This window comes from Enhydra lutris, unplaced genomic scaffold (assembly GCF_002288905.1).
Source record: "Enhydra lutris kenyoni isolate GAN:26980312 unplaced genomic scaffold, ASM228890v2 scaffoldscaffold18, whole genome shotgun sequence".
In the NCBI taxonomy this organism is placed as follows: Eukaryota; Metazoa; Chordata; class Mammalia; order Carnivora; family Mustelidae; genus Enhydra; species Enhydra lutris.
The window spans coordinates 20,512,600-20,527,981 of record NW_019154102.1 but is presented as its reverse complement, the minus strand read 5'-3'; the positions used below and the strand labels follow the sequence as shown (position 1 = coordinate 20,527,981).

General features: G+C 36.3%; 1 protein-coding gene across 2 annotated transcripts in view; it reads right to left on the bottom strand.

The window, feature by feature from the left end:
- LOC111148149 (germ cell-less, spermatogenesis associated 1) overlaps positions 1 to 15,382 on the bottom strand; it is a 40,628-nt gene that overhangs the window by 18,483 nt on the left and 6,763 nt on the right. For both annotated transcript variants that reach the window (XM_022504587.1, XM_022504586.1), the window contains exons 3-9: positions 13,676 to 13,772; positions 12,443 to 12,540; positions 9,700 to 9,812; positions 8,993 to 9,058; positions 6,290 to 6,374; positions 3,080 to 3,170; positions 998 to 1,135 (exon numbers count right to left, since the gene is read on the bottom strand). In XM_022504587.1, the coding sequence (XP_022360295.1) occupies positions 998 to 1,135; positions 3,080 to 3,170; positions 6,290 to 6,374; positions 8,993 to 9,058; positions 9,700 to 9,812; positions 12,443 to 12,540; positions 13,676 to 13,772 (688 nt within the window). The remainder of the gene's footprint in view (positions 1 to 997; positions 1,136 to 3,079; positions 3,171 to 6,289; positions 6,375 to 8,992; positions 9,059 to 9,699; positions 9,813 to 12,442; positions 12,541 to 13,675; positions 13,773 to 15,382) is intronic.

Here is a 15,382-nt window from a genome sequence, read left to right as displayed (position 1 = left end):
AGATCACAAGTAGGCAGAGAGGCAGGCAGAGAGAGAGGAGGAAGCAGGCTCCCTGCTGAGCAGAAAGCCCGATGTGGGGCTTGAACCCAGGAAAAAGATTTACATACATTTCAAAGAGATGAAGAAGTGCTTAAAATTACAAGTTTCTAAGGTTCATGACTTATTTTTAACAGGGAAAATTAAACCCCTTACTTTATTTTTTTTAAAGATTTTATTTATTTATTTGACACAGAGATCACACAAGTAGGCAGAGAGGCAGGCAGAGAGAGAGGAGGAAGCAGGCTCCCTGCTGAGCAGAGAGCCCGATGTGGGGCTCGATCCCGGGACCCTGAGATCATGACCTGAGCCCAAGGCAGAGGCTTAACCCACTGAGCCACCCAGGTGCCCCTCAACACTCATTTTTAAAAGTCTGGTCTAGAGGTTAAAATCCAGAAAAAATAATAGAAGGGAAAGTCAAGTTGGGTCCAAAACAATCCTAGTGAAGCAGCTCAGAAAATGAATCACACTTATTTTGCATATTAATAAACCGCATATGGCCCATTCAAAAAATAAAGTAAAAGTCTGGTCTAAAATAGTGTACTAGTTAATCAGATTAAAGAACATCCATAATAATATATAAACTTGGTACATAATATACTTTTGTTTTTATTTCAATGTATACATATTAATAAAGAGGACTAGAAGAATTCATCAAGATACTCATTCTAGATGATGGGATTAGTTTCTCTTTGCTCATATTTAAAACAAAACAAAACTGTATCACAAAAACTAGAATCATTTAAATAGCCTGTGTAGTGCTTAAAGGGAAAATACTCAATATAGAACGTGAACACAGAAAATTACCTATGTAGTATGATTTCACTTTGGTACAAAAATGTGTAATCTTTTTGGGATTAAAGGTAATTTCTATTCTCTTTTTACTCTTTTCTATGACATGTATTACTATTATAATCAGAAAGATAATACTTAAAGTCATAATTAAGTCATGTTCTCTTACCTGAAGGTACTAGAGAATCTTGTTCAATAATTCTTGCAGAGGCCAAATCACTGATGATATACTGTAACCTTAAATGTCTGAATACTGACACAAATGGTTTTCCTTGTTCAGTTTCAAGGAAGGTCATACCTTCAAAATCTATAAAAAACAGTTTAAATTCAATAGGCATTGTTTTCAAATCTATTTTATTCCTAAACGTTTTTATGGGCAGGGAGATACATACACACACACACACACACACACACACACACACACACACACACACACGTGCATGCACATGCACATATATACAGATATACACACATGTATGTCGATTAGAACACAAACTAGTTTTCAAAGATTATATAAACCAGTGATATATGGATAAAAACTTAGAGATTTAGGAAGAAGCCCCAGGAAATTAATTTTGGTCCCAAGTGGCCTTTGGGCTAGGAATTCAGGTGTACACCTAGTTCTGGGGTTTGGAGCTTCCAGTGCCGCAGGGTTTGGGAAAGGATGGTTTGAGAACAGTAGTTAGGGTTACAGTATCTCTCTAAAAACCCTCTTCCCAGGGACTGAAAACTCCAGTGGAACTCCAAAGCTCAAATGCCAAACGTAAGGGTCTTCATAAGATACGCAGGACATGGATTTGTCTCTTGGGGTTCATCTAATTTTTGTTTTAACTACACGTGATAAACACTACTACTTAATACATTAATTCTCTTAAAATACAAAATATGATACAAAGACACTATAGCCATTGATATGCAACAGATGTATTGAAATAGTTCAATATTAACTAAAATCGAATGATATATTGTCTAGTGGTATGCTGGAGATGGCTTGCACTGGCTTATAGAAGCTGATGGTGTGCATTTCATCTCTTAACTAGGCATTCAGTGTCAATGATGTCATATTGGTAGCTTGGAACTGGCCACATTGTGAGAATTTGTATCATGGAAATTTTAAAACGCTGCAAATCAGGGATTATTTTTTTCAGAGACAAGTATATTAAGACATACATACGTAATGCAATAGCATTTTTTTTAAGGGAATAATAAACACAAAATTCAAGATAGTGGTTGGGAAAGTCAGAGAGACACAACAGGAGAGAAGCACAGGAGTAGACTGAAGTTACAAATGTTCTAGTCCTTGAAGATTAGTTTGTGGGGGTTCAATATATTACTAAAAATAATCAAAAAAGGTGGCCATGCATGGGCTAAAAATGACTGTGAACTAAGAAAATCATGAACTAAGGATTATGATTTACCCACTTCTTTGCACCTAAAGTTTTTTCCCTATTATCTGTTTTAGCAAAGTAAAAAATAAATACATTGCATGTTCCACCTCTATCCCAGTAAGAATTTAATGGCAGTAGATTTTTTTTTTAAGATTTTATTTATTTATTTGACAGACAGAGATCACAAGTAGGCAGAGAAGCAGGCAGAGAGAGAGGAGGAAGCAGGCTCCCTGCTGAGCAGAGAGCCCGATGCGGGGCTCGATCCCAGGACCCTGGGATCATGACCTGAGCCGAAGGCAGAGGTTTTAACCCACTGAGCCACCCAGGCGCCCCAATGGCAGTAGATCTTTATGAATTTATTCAGATCAGTCTTCTCTGAGAATCTGACAAAAATTATGGAAGTTCTCACCTTGCAAAACAGATGCAACACAAGCATATATATAAAGTTCTGCATACACTTTTGGGGGTTAGTGACATACCGAAGCCTGTAGATGGGACCCCCCTTTGTTAAGAACTGTTGCCTGATAGACAGGGTTAATGTGTTACAGAGAATTCAGTGTGGTCAAACAAAATACAAATGTAATCACCAGGACTTGTTGGTGATAAAATAGGAAAGGTGATACTTTGGGGAGTCAAACTATAGTGTTATTCAAGGAATAATAATTCAGTTAATACAAGCAAGGCATTTTTCTTATCCAGCTTTACTTTTCTCAATTTAAATTAGGGGCTGAATTAGATAACTGCTTAAAGTCTTCACCAGATCTAAAATTCTCTAGGTCTACAAATAAGTTACGACCTGATTTTAATAAATTTCAATTAAAAAGATCCTCAAAACAAGTGCTTAATAAAAATTTCAGGCATACCTTTTCTCCTCTTAGAAAACCAGACATCTGTTTCGGTCAAAAGTTGTTTTAAAGATCCATTCCATGAAGGCACAAGTTGAAGGAACATCCACTAAGTTAAAAAAGCAAATTTAAGAAAAAATTATAAGATTTCATCATGTTACAATTTTACATTCATACTGCTTCCACCTTAAAAAATTTAATTTCTAGTACATGAAACTGAAAGAAGTAGAACTGTTATATGAATGATTACAAGCTTTAAATTCATCATAGCTCTGGGGCACCTGGGTGGCTCAGTCGGTTAAGCATCAGACTCTGGACTTCAGCTCATGTCATGATCTTAGGGTTGAGACTGAGCCCTACATTGGGCTCCACACTCTATTGAGCCTGCTTAAGATTCTCTCTCTTCCTCACTCCTTCTCCCTCGCTCTCCCTTTGCCCCTCTCTCCCTTTCAATATGGTCCAAAGGTCCATAGTCCTTTAATCATGGTCCAATGATAAAAACTAAAACAGTGTGTGATAAAGAATAAATGAATTCCTGAAGTATTTAAGGCCTCAAACGCAATATAGTTACACAATTAAAATGCTAAAGGTTTAATATATATTACATTAGTGATTTTACACTCATTTATTCTACTCATCTATTAACTCAATTTTGCTAAGTATCATTAAGGTTATAAAATAATCCTAATTACTAATATTAATTTAATAGATAATTTGATAATAATTTATTTAAAAAGGGAAAAAAGAGTTTCTTATTGTTTTATTACTGTTGAGATAGTATACAGACCAGTTAGGGGTATGGGTTTTTAAATCCTTCCCCTGCCAATTACAGCTGGGCAAATTACATAATTTTTCTGGGCCTTAATTTCTTCATTTATAAAATGAACATGATACCTCATAGGACATTAAAAGAATTATTATGTGTAACTTACTTTGATCGTGCCTGGCACACAGTAAGCACTTATCACTACTGGCATAAGAGCAATTACAATAGGAAACAATGAATGCTACCACTGGCTCAGAGACAGAAATGGCCTGTCTACCCCACCTTCACTGATTACATAACTCAGTTACTAAACTTCCCTGCGGCGGGGCGGGCCGGGGCGGGAATTGAAGAACACAACCTTTTTTTTTTTTTTTTTTTAAAGATTTTTTTTGTTTGACAGACAGAGATCACAAGTAGGCAGTGAGGCGGGGGGGGGGGGTGGGGGGCAGGCTCCCTGCTGAGCAGAGAGCCCTATGTTCAGTTTGATCCCAGGACTCTGAAATCATGACCTGAGTTGAGGACAGAGGCTTAACTCACTGAGCCACCCAGGTGCCCCAAAACACAACATTAATAAAATGTCATCTCAACCACAAAATAAGCAACTGCAATGATGTAACTTAGAAGGTGTCTCATTCTCAGATATTTTTTTAAACATTTTATTTATTTATTTATTTATTTATTTATTTATTTGACAGAGAGCAATCACAAGTAGGCAGAGAGGCAGGCAGAGAGAGGAGGAAGCAGGCTCCCTGCGCAGGACTCGATCCCAAAGCCCTGGGATCATGACCTGAGCTGAAGGCAGAGGTTTTAACCCACTGAGCCACCGAGGTGTCCCTCATTCTCAGATTTTGAAGCTGTGTTAAATGGAGACTCTGTTGCCGGTGACAAAAGGCTAAAAGCAAAATTATTCAGTGGGAAAAGCAATGAACTAGGACTCACAAACCTGGGTTCTACCTCAAATCTGCCACTTAGTAACTGTAAGAGTTCTAAGTCCTATCATCTACAGAACAAGAAAGATAGCTGATTTGTCACTTCAGAGTTGTGAAAATAAAATCACTTTAAAGATGTTAAAACCTTTCAGACAATTTTCATATGATCTCTCTGATATGAGGAATTTGAGATGCAGGGCAGGGGATGGTGGTGGGTAGGGAAGGAAAAAATGAAACAAGATGGGATCGTGAGGGAGACAAACCATAAGAGACTCTTAATCTCACAAAACAAACTGAGGGTTGCTGGGGGGTTGGGGTTAGGGATAGGGTGGGTGGTTGCGTTATGGACATTGGGGAGGGTATGTGCTATGGTGAGTGCTGTGAAATGTGTAAGCCTGATGATTCACAGACCTGTAATCCCTGGGGCAAACAATACATTATATGTTAATAAAAATAATTGGGGCGCCTGGGTGGCTCAGTGGGTTAAGCTGCTGCCTTTGGCTCAGGTCATGATCCCAGGTCCTGGGTTCAAGCCCCGCATTGGGCTTTCTGCTCAGCAGGGAGCCTGCTTCCTCCTCTCTCTCTGCCTGCCTCTCTGCCTGCTTGTGATTTCTCTCTGTCAAATAAATAAATAAAATCTTTAAAAAAAATAATAATAATTAAAAAAAAAAGAAAAAAAAAGGATGATGCTAAAAACGTTCAAAAGTATGAAATGAAACATATGCCTGAAGTGCAAATAAGGTCTTTAAAGAATTTTACCATTTTCTAGAAAAAGTGAAAATTTCATCATGAAGTCATTAATTCAACTTTGAAAACATTTCTGAAAACCATATAAAATATTTAACATTTCTGATTATGTAAATAACATAACAGCAGGCTTGTTGTTGAAAAACATGTGGGAAAAAAACAGAAACATACTGCTAGGATAGAAAGTATGTAAAACCAAGCAAAGGAAATAGGATGTACGCTCTCATGGCCCACAGCTTGACGTCAACTGCAGACCCAACAGTAAGAGAGGTACCTTGCATTCCCAACAGGAAGAAGCCAACTCTACTATTCTAGTAGGAGAAAGGAAGAATTTCTTCTTGGCCAGCAACAAGCTCAGTCAATAAGAAGATACAGACAACACGCAACTCTAGCTTTCCTCCAAGGGATTTTGCTTCATTCAAAGCAGCCCCTCCCAACTTCCTCTTTTTCTTGATAAAGCAATGTCCCTCTCCCTTGAGGTCTGGACTTGCTTATGGTTTGTTATAGCTTACATGTCCCAAAGTCCAACTGCTCTACTATTCCCAAATAAATCCATTTTGCTGGTAAGATAACTGGCTACTGTACTTTAAAGGTTGACAAGTATAAAGAATGAAATTAAAATCACTCATGATAACAAACAAAGTTTTTTTTTAACATTTTGGCATATTTCCTTTGACATTTCTTACATTTACACCACTCCTTTATCGCTGGACACCAGCTGTTTCCAGTTTTTCACTATTATAAGTAATGCTGAGGTGATGCCCTTACATACTATTATGTTAATACCTTTTTAAGAGCTGTGTACACATCCATCTCCACTTGCATCACAAATAAGTTAGATGAACCAATGAGCTGTTTCATGACATTTATACTAGAAAAGAAAAATAGAGGTATAGTGAGTTTATTCTCATGCACAGGCTAAAACATCCTGGTGGAACTAAAAAATTTAAGTCTTTCTTATGAAAAGAAAATGACATCAGTCTTTTTGCCCAACACAAAGAATCTTAGACAGAAATAACCTATCTGAGCACAAGGATATTTTAATTCAGAGAGAATACTCTGAAAGGTCTTTCTTTGAACAGACAGGAAAACAAAGAACTTTGCGCTGATTAATCAAGTTAAAACAAGGTCTCAATGAGATAACTTTTGGTATGCCCTGATAAGAGTGGCAGTGTTCCTATTTTGCCTTTCCTGCCCACTCATTTAAAAAAAAAAAAAAAAAAAAAGACATTCATCAAAATTCACTGAAATGTCTGTATATTCAAAGTAACCTTTAACATTGAGGGTTAAAAGAATTGCTTAGTCTTAAAGCATGTTTTCATCACTATTAAAGAGCAATATCAAGAAATATGTATTAATTTAAATTTGGAGTGGAACATATATCACCAGCTGTTTTTCCCCCTTCCTTTAAGCCGTAAAAACCAGAAGAACCTCTGGGTTTTTAAGATGGCCACTACAATTTATCTTCTTTCTGAAAGACCTCAATGAGAAATAAAAAAAAGGAAAAAGATTAAACTGTTTCTAATGATTTTCTTTTCTTTTTCTTTTTCTTTTTTTTTTTTTTTTAAGATTTTATTTATTTGACAGAGAGAGAGATGGAGAGAACAACCTGGGAGAGCGACAGGCAGAGGGAAAGGGAGAAGCAGCCTCCCCACTGAGCAAGGAGCCGGATGTGGGGCTTGATCCCAGGGCTCTGGGACCATGACCTGAGCTGAAAACAGAAACTTAATCAACTGAACCACCCAGGCGCCCTGATGATTTTCAAACCAAACATAATGCAGAGCTTTGTTTATACCTTGCTATTATTAGGTAATGATTTTTTTTTGACATAAAAATACTTCTTAAACTTTTCTATCCGTTACCTCTTAAGGGCAGAGGAAAGGAAAGGACCCAGGAATCCAGAAGATGGGTCTTAGCCATAAAAATAACATTTCTATGATTTCTTGTATTTCATCTTTAACGCTCAAAGAAACTTGAATTCTCTCTATTCCATATTGTATGTATGTATGTATTTATTTATTTATTTAAAGATTTTATTTATTTATTTGACAGACAGAGATCACAAGTAGGCAGAGAGGCAGGCAGAGAGAGAGAGGAGGAAGCAGGCTCCCTGCAGAGCAGAGAGCCCGATGTGGGGCTCGATCCCAGGACCCTGGGATCATGACCTGAGCCGAAGGCAGAGGCTTAACCCACTGAGCCACCCAGGCGCCCCGTATTCCATATTGTATTTAAACATAAAAATGTTTATCTTTTCCCCCACCACTTCTCTACCCACCCTTGCAAGAAAAACCAAAAAAACCCCCCCAAAAAAACAAAACAAAACAAAACCCCACAAAAAAACCCCAACAAATCAGTAAAATTGACATCACAGGAATCATCTCTTCAAGAGCAGAAACCATGACATAATCACCTCTGCATCCTTCACAGCACCTAACAAAGTACCTTCGTATACAGTGGACATTCAAGAAGTGTTTGTTGAAGGAAGGCAGGAAGGAATTATCAGCCGATGTTATTCAAAAGGCCAACCTGATTGTGAATTTGACTTCATCAGGCCTAGCAAAAAGTTTAAAACAACTTCCTTAAACTTAATTTTGCAGGGGTGCCTGACTGGCTCAGTTGGAGCATGCAACTCTTGATCTCAGGGTTGCAAGTTCAAGCCTCACGTTGGGTCTGATTACTTAAAATAAAATCTTTAAAACTTAAATTTTGAAATGGTAAAGAAGGTTTTTAAATAAACTTTTAGATTCTCAGGGCGCCTGGGTGGCTCAGTCATTAAGTGGCTGCCTTCGTATCAGGTCATGATCCCAGTGTCCTGAGATTGAGCCCTGAGTCGGGCTCCCTGCTCTGCAGGAAGCCTGCTTGTCCCTCTCCCACTCCCCCTGCTTGTGTTCCCTCTCTGGCTGTCTCTCTCGCTAGCTGTCAAATAAATAAAATCTTTAAAAAACAAAAGAAAACACAAAAAAAACAAACTTTACGATTCTCTCAGAGCATAGCAAAGGTAAAGTAACACTTGACATTTTTCTTTTTTTTTCTTTTTTTTAAAGATTTTATCCATTTATTTGACAGAGATCACAAGTAGGCAGAGAGGCAGGCAGAGAGAGAGAGAGAGAGAGAGAGGAGGAAGCAGGCTCCCTGACAGGCAGAGAGCCCAATGTGGGGCTCGATCCCAGGACCCTGAGATAATGACCTGAGCCGAAAGCAGAGGCTTTAACCCACTGAGCCACCCAAGCGCCCCAACATTTTTCTATAGTTTTAGAGTAACAGTGAATTATTCAATTAAAATTAGTTAAAATAGTAGACATAATACACATATTATTTATGACAAAGAAATTCGTGAAGCATTTCTTCAGTTCATAGGTGTCAAGATACCTTTCATTAAATTATTCACTTTTCATAAGTAATATATTTTTGTATAAAGCAAATGCATACTTTAACAAATAACCATTATTTTAGGGTGATTAATTACAATGTTATTTAAAATTAAAATACCTGAGTTCCTTAAAAAGTTCAACATTCTGGTGAGTCATCAAATTGTTCAGAAGCCATTCAAGGCACCTGAAATTAAAACATGGCATTATTTATTACATGATACATAAAAAAAAATCCTGTATTTATGGCTTATGTAGTAGGACTTACAGTTAAAATAAAAACAATTAGTCTTGCCAGAACATGCTCAAATTTTTAAATTTAACAACAAAAATTTAGTATTGTTTTTGTCAGCAGTTATTAAGGAAATATTCCCTTTATATTAATAAGAGCATTTCTAATTAAGAAAACCTCATTACAAGTTGGTGTTACATCATTTATGAAGGGGTCTTCACACTTCTATTACCTTCTTTCTAATTTGAAAATGGGTACTATAAAACTCAGGAGTTAAAAACATTGCCAGTAGGTGTACTGATAACAATGTCTATGATGCCTATTACTTAAAAAATATTAATAGAAAATGCAAAGAGTGACCAGAGTTTTTATAAGACATGTATAAGCATGTATAACCCACCCATGGTCACTTACAAAGACAACACTTTCAAGGAATATACTAATTCATCCAAATGTAAAAAAGAACTTTTTATAACAAAATTCTAGTCCCCTATTTTTTTTTTCTTTCTTTCTTACAGCTATACATTCTCTTAAGAAACCAAAGCAGCCAAATTCCCACAAGTGGGATGGGAGGAAAAATAAAAAAGGTAACTCACTTTTTCTTTACAGAATCTAATCCATAGGTCCCTGCTGATGTGTAATAGCCACATACAGTTTTCACATTAATTGTTTCCTTCATTGTCTCACCACACTGCTGTATTAAACCATCCTGTAAATATAAATAAGCACTGGAAAGGCCCATTTCACGTGGGAAAAATTAGCTCTGAATATGTGCTTTTACATATTAAAAAGTAAAAAAAAAAAAAAAGGAAGAAGGAAAGAAAAGAAAGAAAACTCATTAAGTGCAGCAAGCCTAAATTTTTAAGTCCAATAAAAATACTGAAAAAAAAAAAAAAATCCAGCAAGTATTCAACTAAATACTTGGAATTGAAAAACAGAATGGAGGGGGTAAAAGCAGTAAGGCAGTAAAGTAGAGATGAATATTGCTATTCTCTTTCTTTTTTATTCTTCCCCTCTCTGGGAACTTTGCAAATTTAAGCAGCATTATGTCTGGTTTGCCTGTTCTTTTAAAATTAAGACCTTTTAACATACTCAGATGACCATGTGATAGAGCTAGGCAAGTAAACAGTATGACTCATCAGAAAGTGTTTATTAAAGTATAAAACACTTATCAACTTCTAAGAGATGCACCTAAAACAAATACATTACTATTTACACTGAAATATTACTCTGAAATGTTTATATGTAAGATTTCAAATGAACTAATTTTATTCAATATATGGAAAGAATGTCACTTTTTACCTAAACTTCTGAAACATATTCATCATGCAAGTATATTATTAAGTTAGTGAGTTAAGTCATAAAGATGATGCAGAAAATGGGTTTACGACAAAACCAAAAGGACTAAAGTTAGAAAATAAAGTATACTTGTTGAAAATAAGTACTGAAAGGATGACAAATTTAAAAAATTAAATGATCCCAGCTAAGTATATTGAGCAAGCTATTTACTAATACTTCAAATAAATAAGTATACAAATGTCACAGAAAAGGAAACTTAATGAACTTTTTCTAAAGATCAAAATAAAATACTGGCCTTCCTTTAGGATTTTAAACTTACCTGAAAGTTATTTGAGACGACCCCCCCTCTCAACCTCCTCCGCTTTCCTCTTAACACCTTGTCACCAAGTCCAGTGGATCATCCTTGATTAATCTTCCTGTGATCCCGTTTTTCCTCCCCATGCTTATTGCTGCTGCCCTACTTTAGATGCTCACTTGGACTACTGCAGTAAGATTTTGTCTCTAATGTACTCATCTTTTCTTCAATACATCCTTCACATTATTTCTGAAGCATCCTTCCTAAAAACTTCTGAAGTAAACTTTCTAAAACTTTTTGATTTGATCTAAAACTTTTGATTGTTCCCCTTTTCCAAAAGGGGAACATGGGTGGCTCAGTTGGTTGGGTGTCCAACTCTTGGTTTCAGTTCAGGTCATGGTCTCATGGGTCATGGGATCAAGCCCCATGTGGGGTCCTGTGCTCAGAAGGGAGTCCGCTTGAGGATTCTCTCCCTCTGTCCCATCCCCCACTTGTGTGCAAGCTCTCTCAAAAGAAAAAAAATCTTCCAAAAGTACCTACATATAAAGTCTAAAGTATAGAGGGATTTTCACAGTCTGGCCTCTGCCGCCCTCTCTGCAACCCTTCTTTTACTGTGCTGGACCTTCTTATATGTGCTTCTTATCTCTGTGCTAGAGCCATGTTCCACTCAGATTCTCTGATCCTCCACTGTTTCACATCTCTGAGTATTAATTTGCTCTGTAGAAAATGCTTCCTTCCCCTCTTTTTTGCAAGATAAATACATTTTCAGTTTTCAAAACTCAACCTCCTTCTTTGCACCACCAAGCTACACTAACCACTCCCTCTGTTCATCTGCTAAATCCTACAGGATGATTATTATCTTATCTATAATACTGGGCAGTTCTCACTTTATCTCTGGGTCTATTTATCAACCCTCCCTCCCCCATTCCACACACACATTATATTGTGAGTTTCCTGAAGGTGGGGACTATGTCTTAATTTACCTTTAAATTCCTATGCCTAGTTTGACACCTTGCTCAATATACTTCTGTTGAAAGAACAAATCTGTCATTCTACCAATGGATTATATATATTTATGTGGTTTACCACAATTATTTCATAATTAAGAAAAAGTTGACAAAGTGGGCACTCAATGTTTTTCAAACCCATGACCTAAATGAATTTGTAATCATAAGTGATCTGCTTAATAACAGTCAAGATAAATCATTAATGAATAGAGATCTGTAAATGGACTTAGACAAGTAAACTCTTACATTATATTAATTCTAAGGTATCTACACTGAAATAGCTTGCATTCATCTTACACAGACGCGATGACCCCCTCCGTTATAATAAATCGGTTTTCACTGAGCATTTTACTTTATTAGTAGTCTTTTTTTGGGTTAAGCATTTTAAGTGACTTATCACAAATGACATATTTACACATTTCATTTTTATTTTTAAAAATCATAAAAAGCTAAGCTTTTTTTTTTTTTTTTTTTAAAGATTTTATTTATTTATTTGACAGAGAGAGATCACAAGCAGGCAGAGAGGCAGGCAGAGAGAGAGGAGGAAGCAGGCTCCCTGCTGAGCAGAGAGCCCGATGCGGGGCTCGATCCCAGGACCCTGAGATCATGACCTGAGCCAAAGGCAGCGGCTTAACCCACTGAGCCACCCAGGCGCCCCTAAGCTTTTTGTTTTTAGAATAGATACTTTGAAACAAAGATCCAACTGTGATCCTTTCTTTGAAGAATGTGTGTACTCACCAACTGCAACATACAAGCTGCGGCCAAAATGGCAATAACTCGACTGGGCTTTATTAAGACGTCATCTCTATACAGAGACCCAAAGGCAACCTGCAGTGCTGAAAGCCAAAGTAGACCCAGGGAATGAAATAACAGTGACATCTATAAAAGTATTACAAAAATAACAATAATGACCATCTTTATACTCGGAAGACATACATCAAAATGTAGGATGTACATAAAAGGTTAAGAGAAGTATCACTATTTAAAATGCTAGTAATGGTAACTAATTAATGGTGCTAATTTAATAACAATGGTACAAATTGTCATTTATTCTACCTAACAGAGCTGAATTCTTCTACATCTAATCTTGATATTAGTTGCTGGTCACAATCAAGATACCCTTGGAAAAAGTTTTATAAAGATACCCTGAGTAGACCAATCATTAAGCAACACAGACCCCATGATGATCTTAACCCTAATGCTTTCAGTGCTTCCTTCCTAGGGAGTGGGGAATAGCACCTGGTCCACTCCATGCCACACTCTCCCTGAGCCACCACAGCTATCTAGGCCTGTCCTTCCTTCTCTCCACTGCCACTCTTGCATGTGTTTGATAAATATCCTTAACTTTTCTCTTTGCCTATGTTGTGAGTACTGGGTACTTACACTTGGGCAATCAAAGAGAGGAGCAGAGAACGAGAAGTGGAACAGGAATTAGGAGGATGATAGGTCCATTGAGGCTCACTAAACTGCTGAGGCCTAAAATAAGTCCCTAAATCCTCTGGGCCTCTCAGCTTCCTCATCTAAGAACTCAGAGCTCTTAAACACCGATTACATGATTCATACCCTCTTGTTCCCAGAGAAAGTCTTCATACATGGGAAATAATCAATAAACACTATATACCAGCTTTTCTTTTCTTTCCTTTTTTTTTTTAACCAGCTTTTCTATGTGATTTTTAAAAACAATCGTACTCTTCCTTCCTTCACCCTACATCCTCCATATCCCAGGCAGATATAATTATAAACAGTAAACAGTAAACAGATTGATAAGGCCTACAAGTAGATTAGGGACAGATAGAACAAAATTGGTAAAAACTATGGAGCTGAGCAAATCACTACAAAGCTGACACTCTGGGGTATTAAATGAAGCTTTCTTCTAGCCTATAAGGTTGGAAGAAAATATTTATTTTCTACCAAAAGCATAAAAAGGTTATGTTATAATTTTTAAATAATAGTAATTATGGTGATGGTTACCTTCTATATCAATATTCTGGTCCGGAATCTCCAGTTCAATAATATTCATGCTGGATTCTTTCCAAGAACCACTGAACATACTAGAAAAGTAGCCAGACTTAAAAAACAAAACAAAACACCCAATTATCCAATACTTTCTGTGTCTTCCAAATTATTTTCCCATTTCTAATTCCAAGTAATTCTTCTATCAAAATGAATCCATATTATTTTAGGAGAAAAAGAATAGCTAAATATGTCTATAGGATAATGAAATTAAGTACAATTTAGGTATGTCAAAATACTTTGTTTAGTATCAATTTCATGAAAATTAAACCAAATTCTCATATTACTATCTGAACTGAATTCCTATATTACTTTTGAACCTTACATTAGTTTTTTACTTAGTTAAAACAATTTCTAAGTCTATTACAAGTATATGTTTTCCTTCTCAATGGCATTCTAAATTTAAGCTTAGAAAATATAGCATGTATTTAAGACTCTCATAAACCTATGACAACACACAAGGTAAATAAAAGATCATGCACTGAGAAGAAGTGAAGACTAAGAACCTTCCTACTGTTAAATCCTTACTGTTGGTGGCTATAAATGGGATGATCCCCAGAAATCAGGATAAATCTAAAGTTTAGTTTTATCTAATCAGAAAATTCCAGAATGGACCTAAATTCTTGGAAAGGTACCAGAATAGATGAAGCCTTTAGTTACCTTCTAGATAGCACCTCTCATAATTTGAATTACTTTGGAATACATCAAAGAGTAACTAATTTTACAGAATACTTAGTATGTAGAAGGCACTGTGAATATAGCAGTAAACAAAACAGACATTGTTTCTGTCCTTAGGGGCTTACTATATTTCAGCATGTGGTTTATACTATAATCAATATAGTTGCTCTTGAGAGGGAAAGCCTTCACTGAGGTATTCTCATCCTTAAATCCACAAAACTGCTTTCAGTGATTAAAAAAAAAGTTATGGATCCTATCCTCAAGTTGAGACCAATATTCTGATATATTCCCTGAGCTATATATTTCAAGCCAAAGTAAACTCGTTCAAAAAAATTAAATAAAAACCGCTATGATTAAATTGTTATAGAAAAAGTCCTTTTAAAATATTTCTACTGAAAATCTTATACTATACTGTCTTACCAGTAATTACTGTCAAACGGTGAAGAAGAGAGAAAATATAAACTCCATAGGATAAAAACTGAATTGTTCACTGTTCTATTCCTAGTGCCTAGAACAATGATTTGAATAAAGGATAGATTTGATGAAAGAATAAATGAGTAAAATATTTGAGCCATTAGAGCAACATTTTCTTTCATTCTCAGAATTCTGAATCTTTAAATTGGGGTGACAGATGGTAATATTTTCAGCACACAAACCAAATAGGTATATCAGCTAAATGAATTACTCTGTATTTGCTAGGTCTTTAATTTAACTGCATTTTCCAGAAGGAAAGAAGAGTAAGTGTCAAGAACTTTCTATTCATTTTCAACCGTATCTACAAAATAACATTTTGACTAAGTTCATCTAGTTTAAATAATTACATTAAAAAAAAAATTCTTTAAAAAAAAAAGGTGGGGGGCGCCTGGGTGGCTCAGTGGGTTAAAGCCTCTGCTTTCAGCTCAGGTCATGGTCCCAGGGTCCTGGGATTGAACCCCACATTGCATCGGGCTCTCTGCTCAGCAGGGAGCCGGCTTCCCCCTCCCTCTC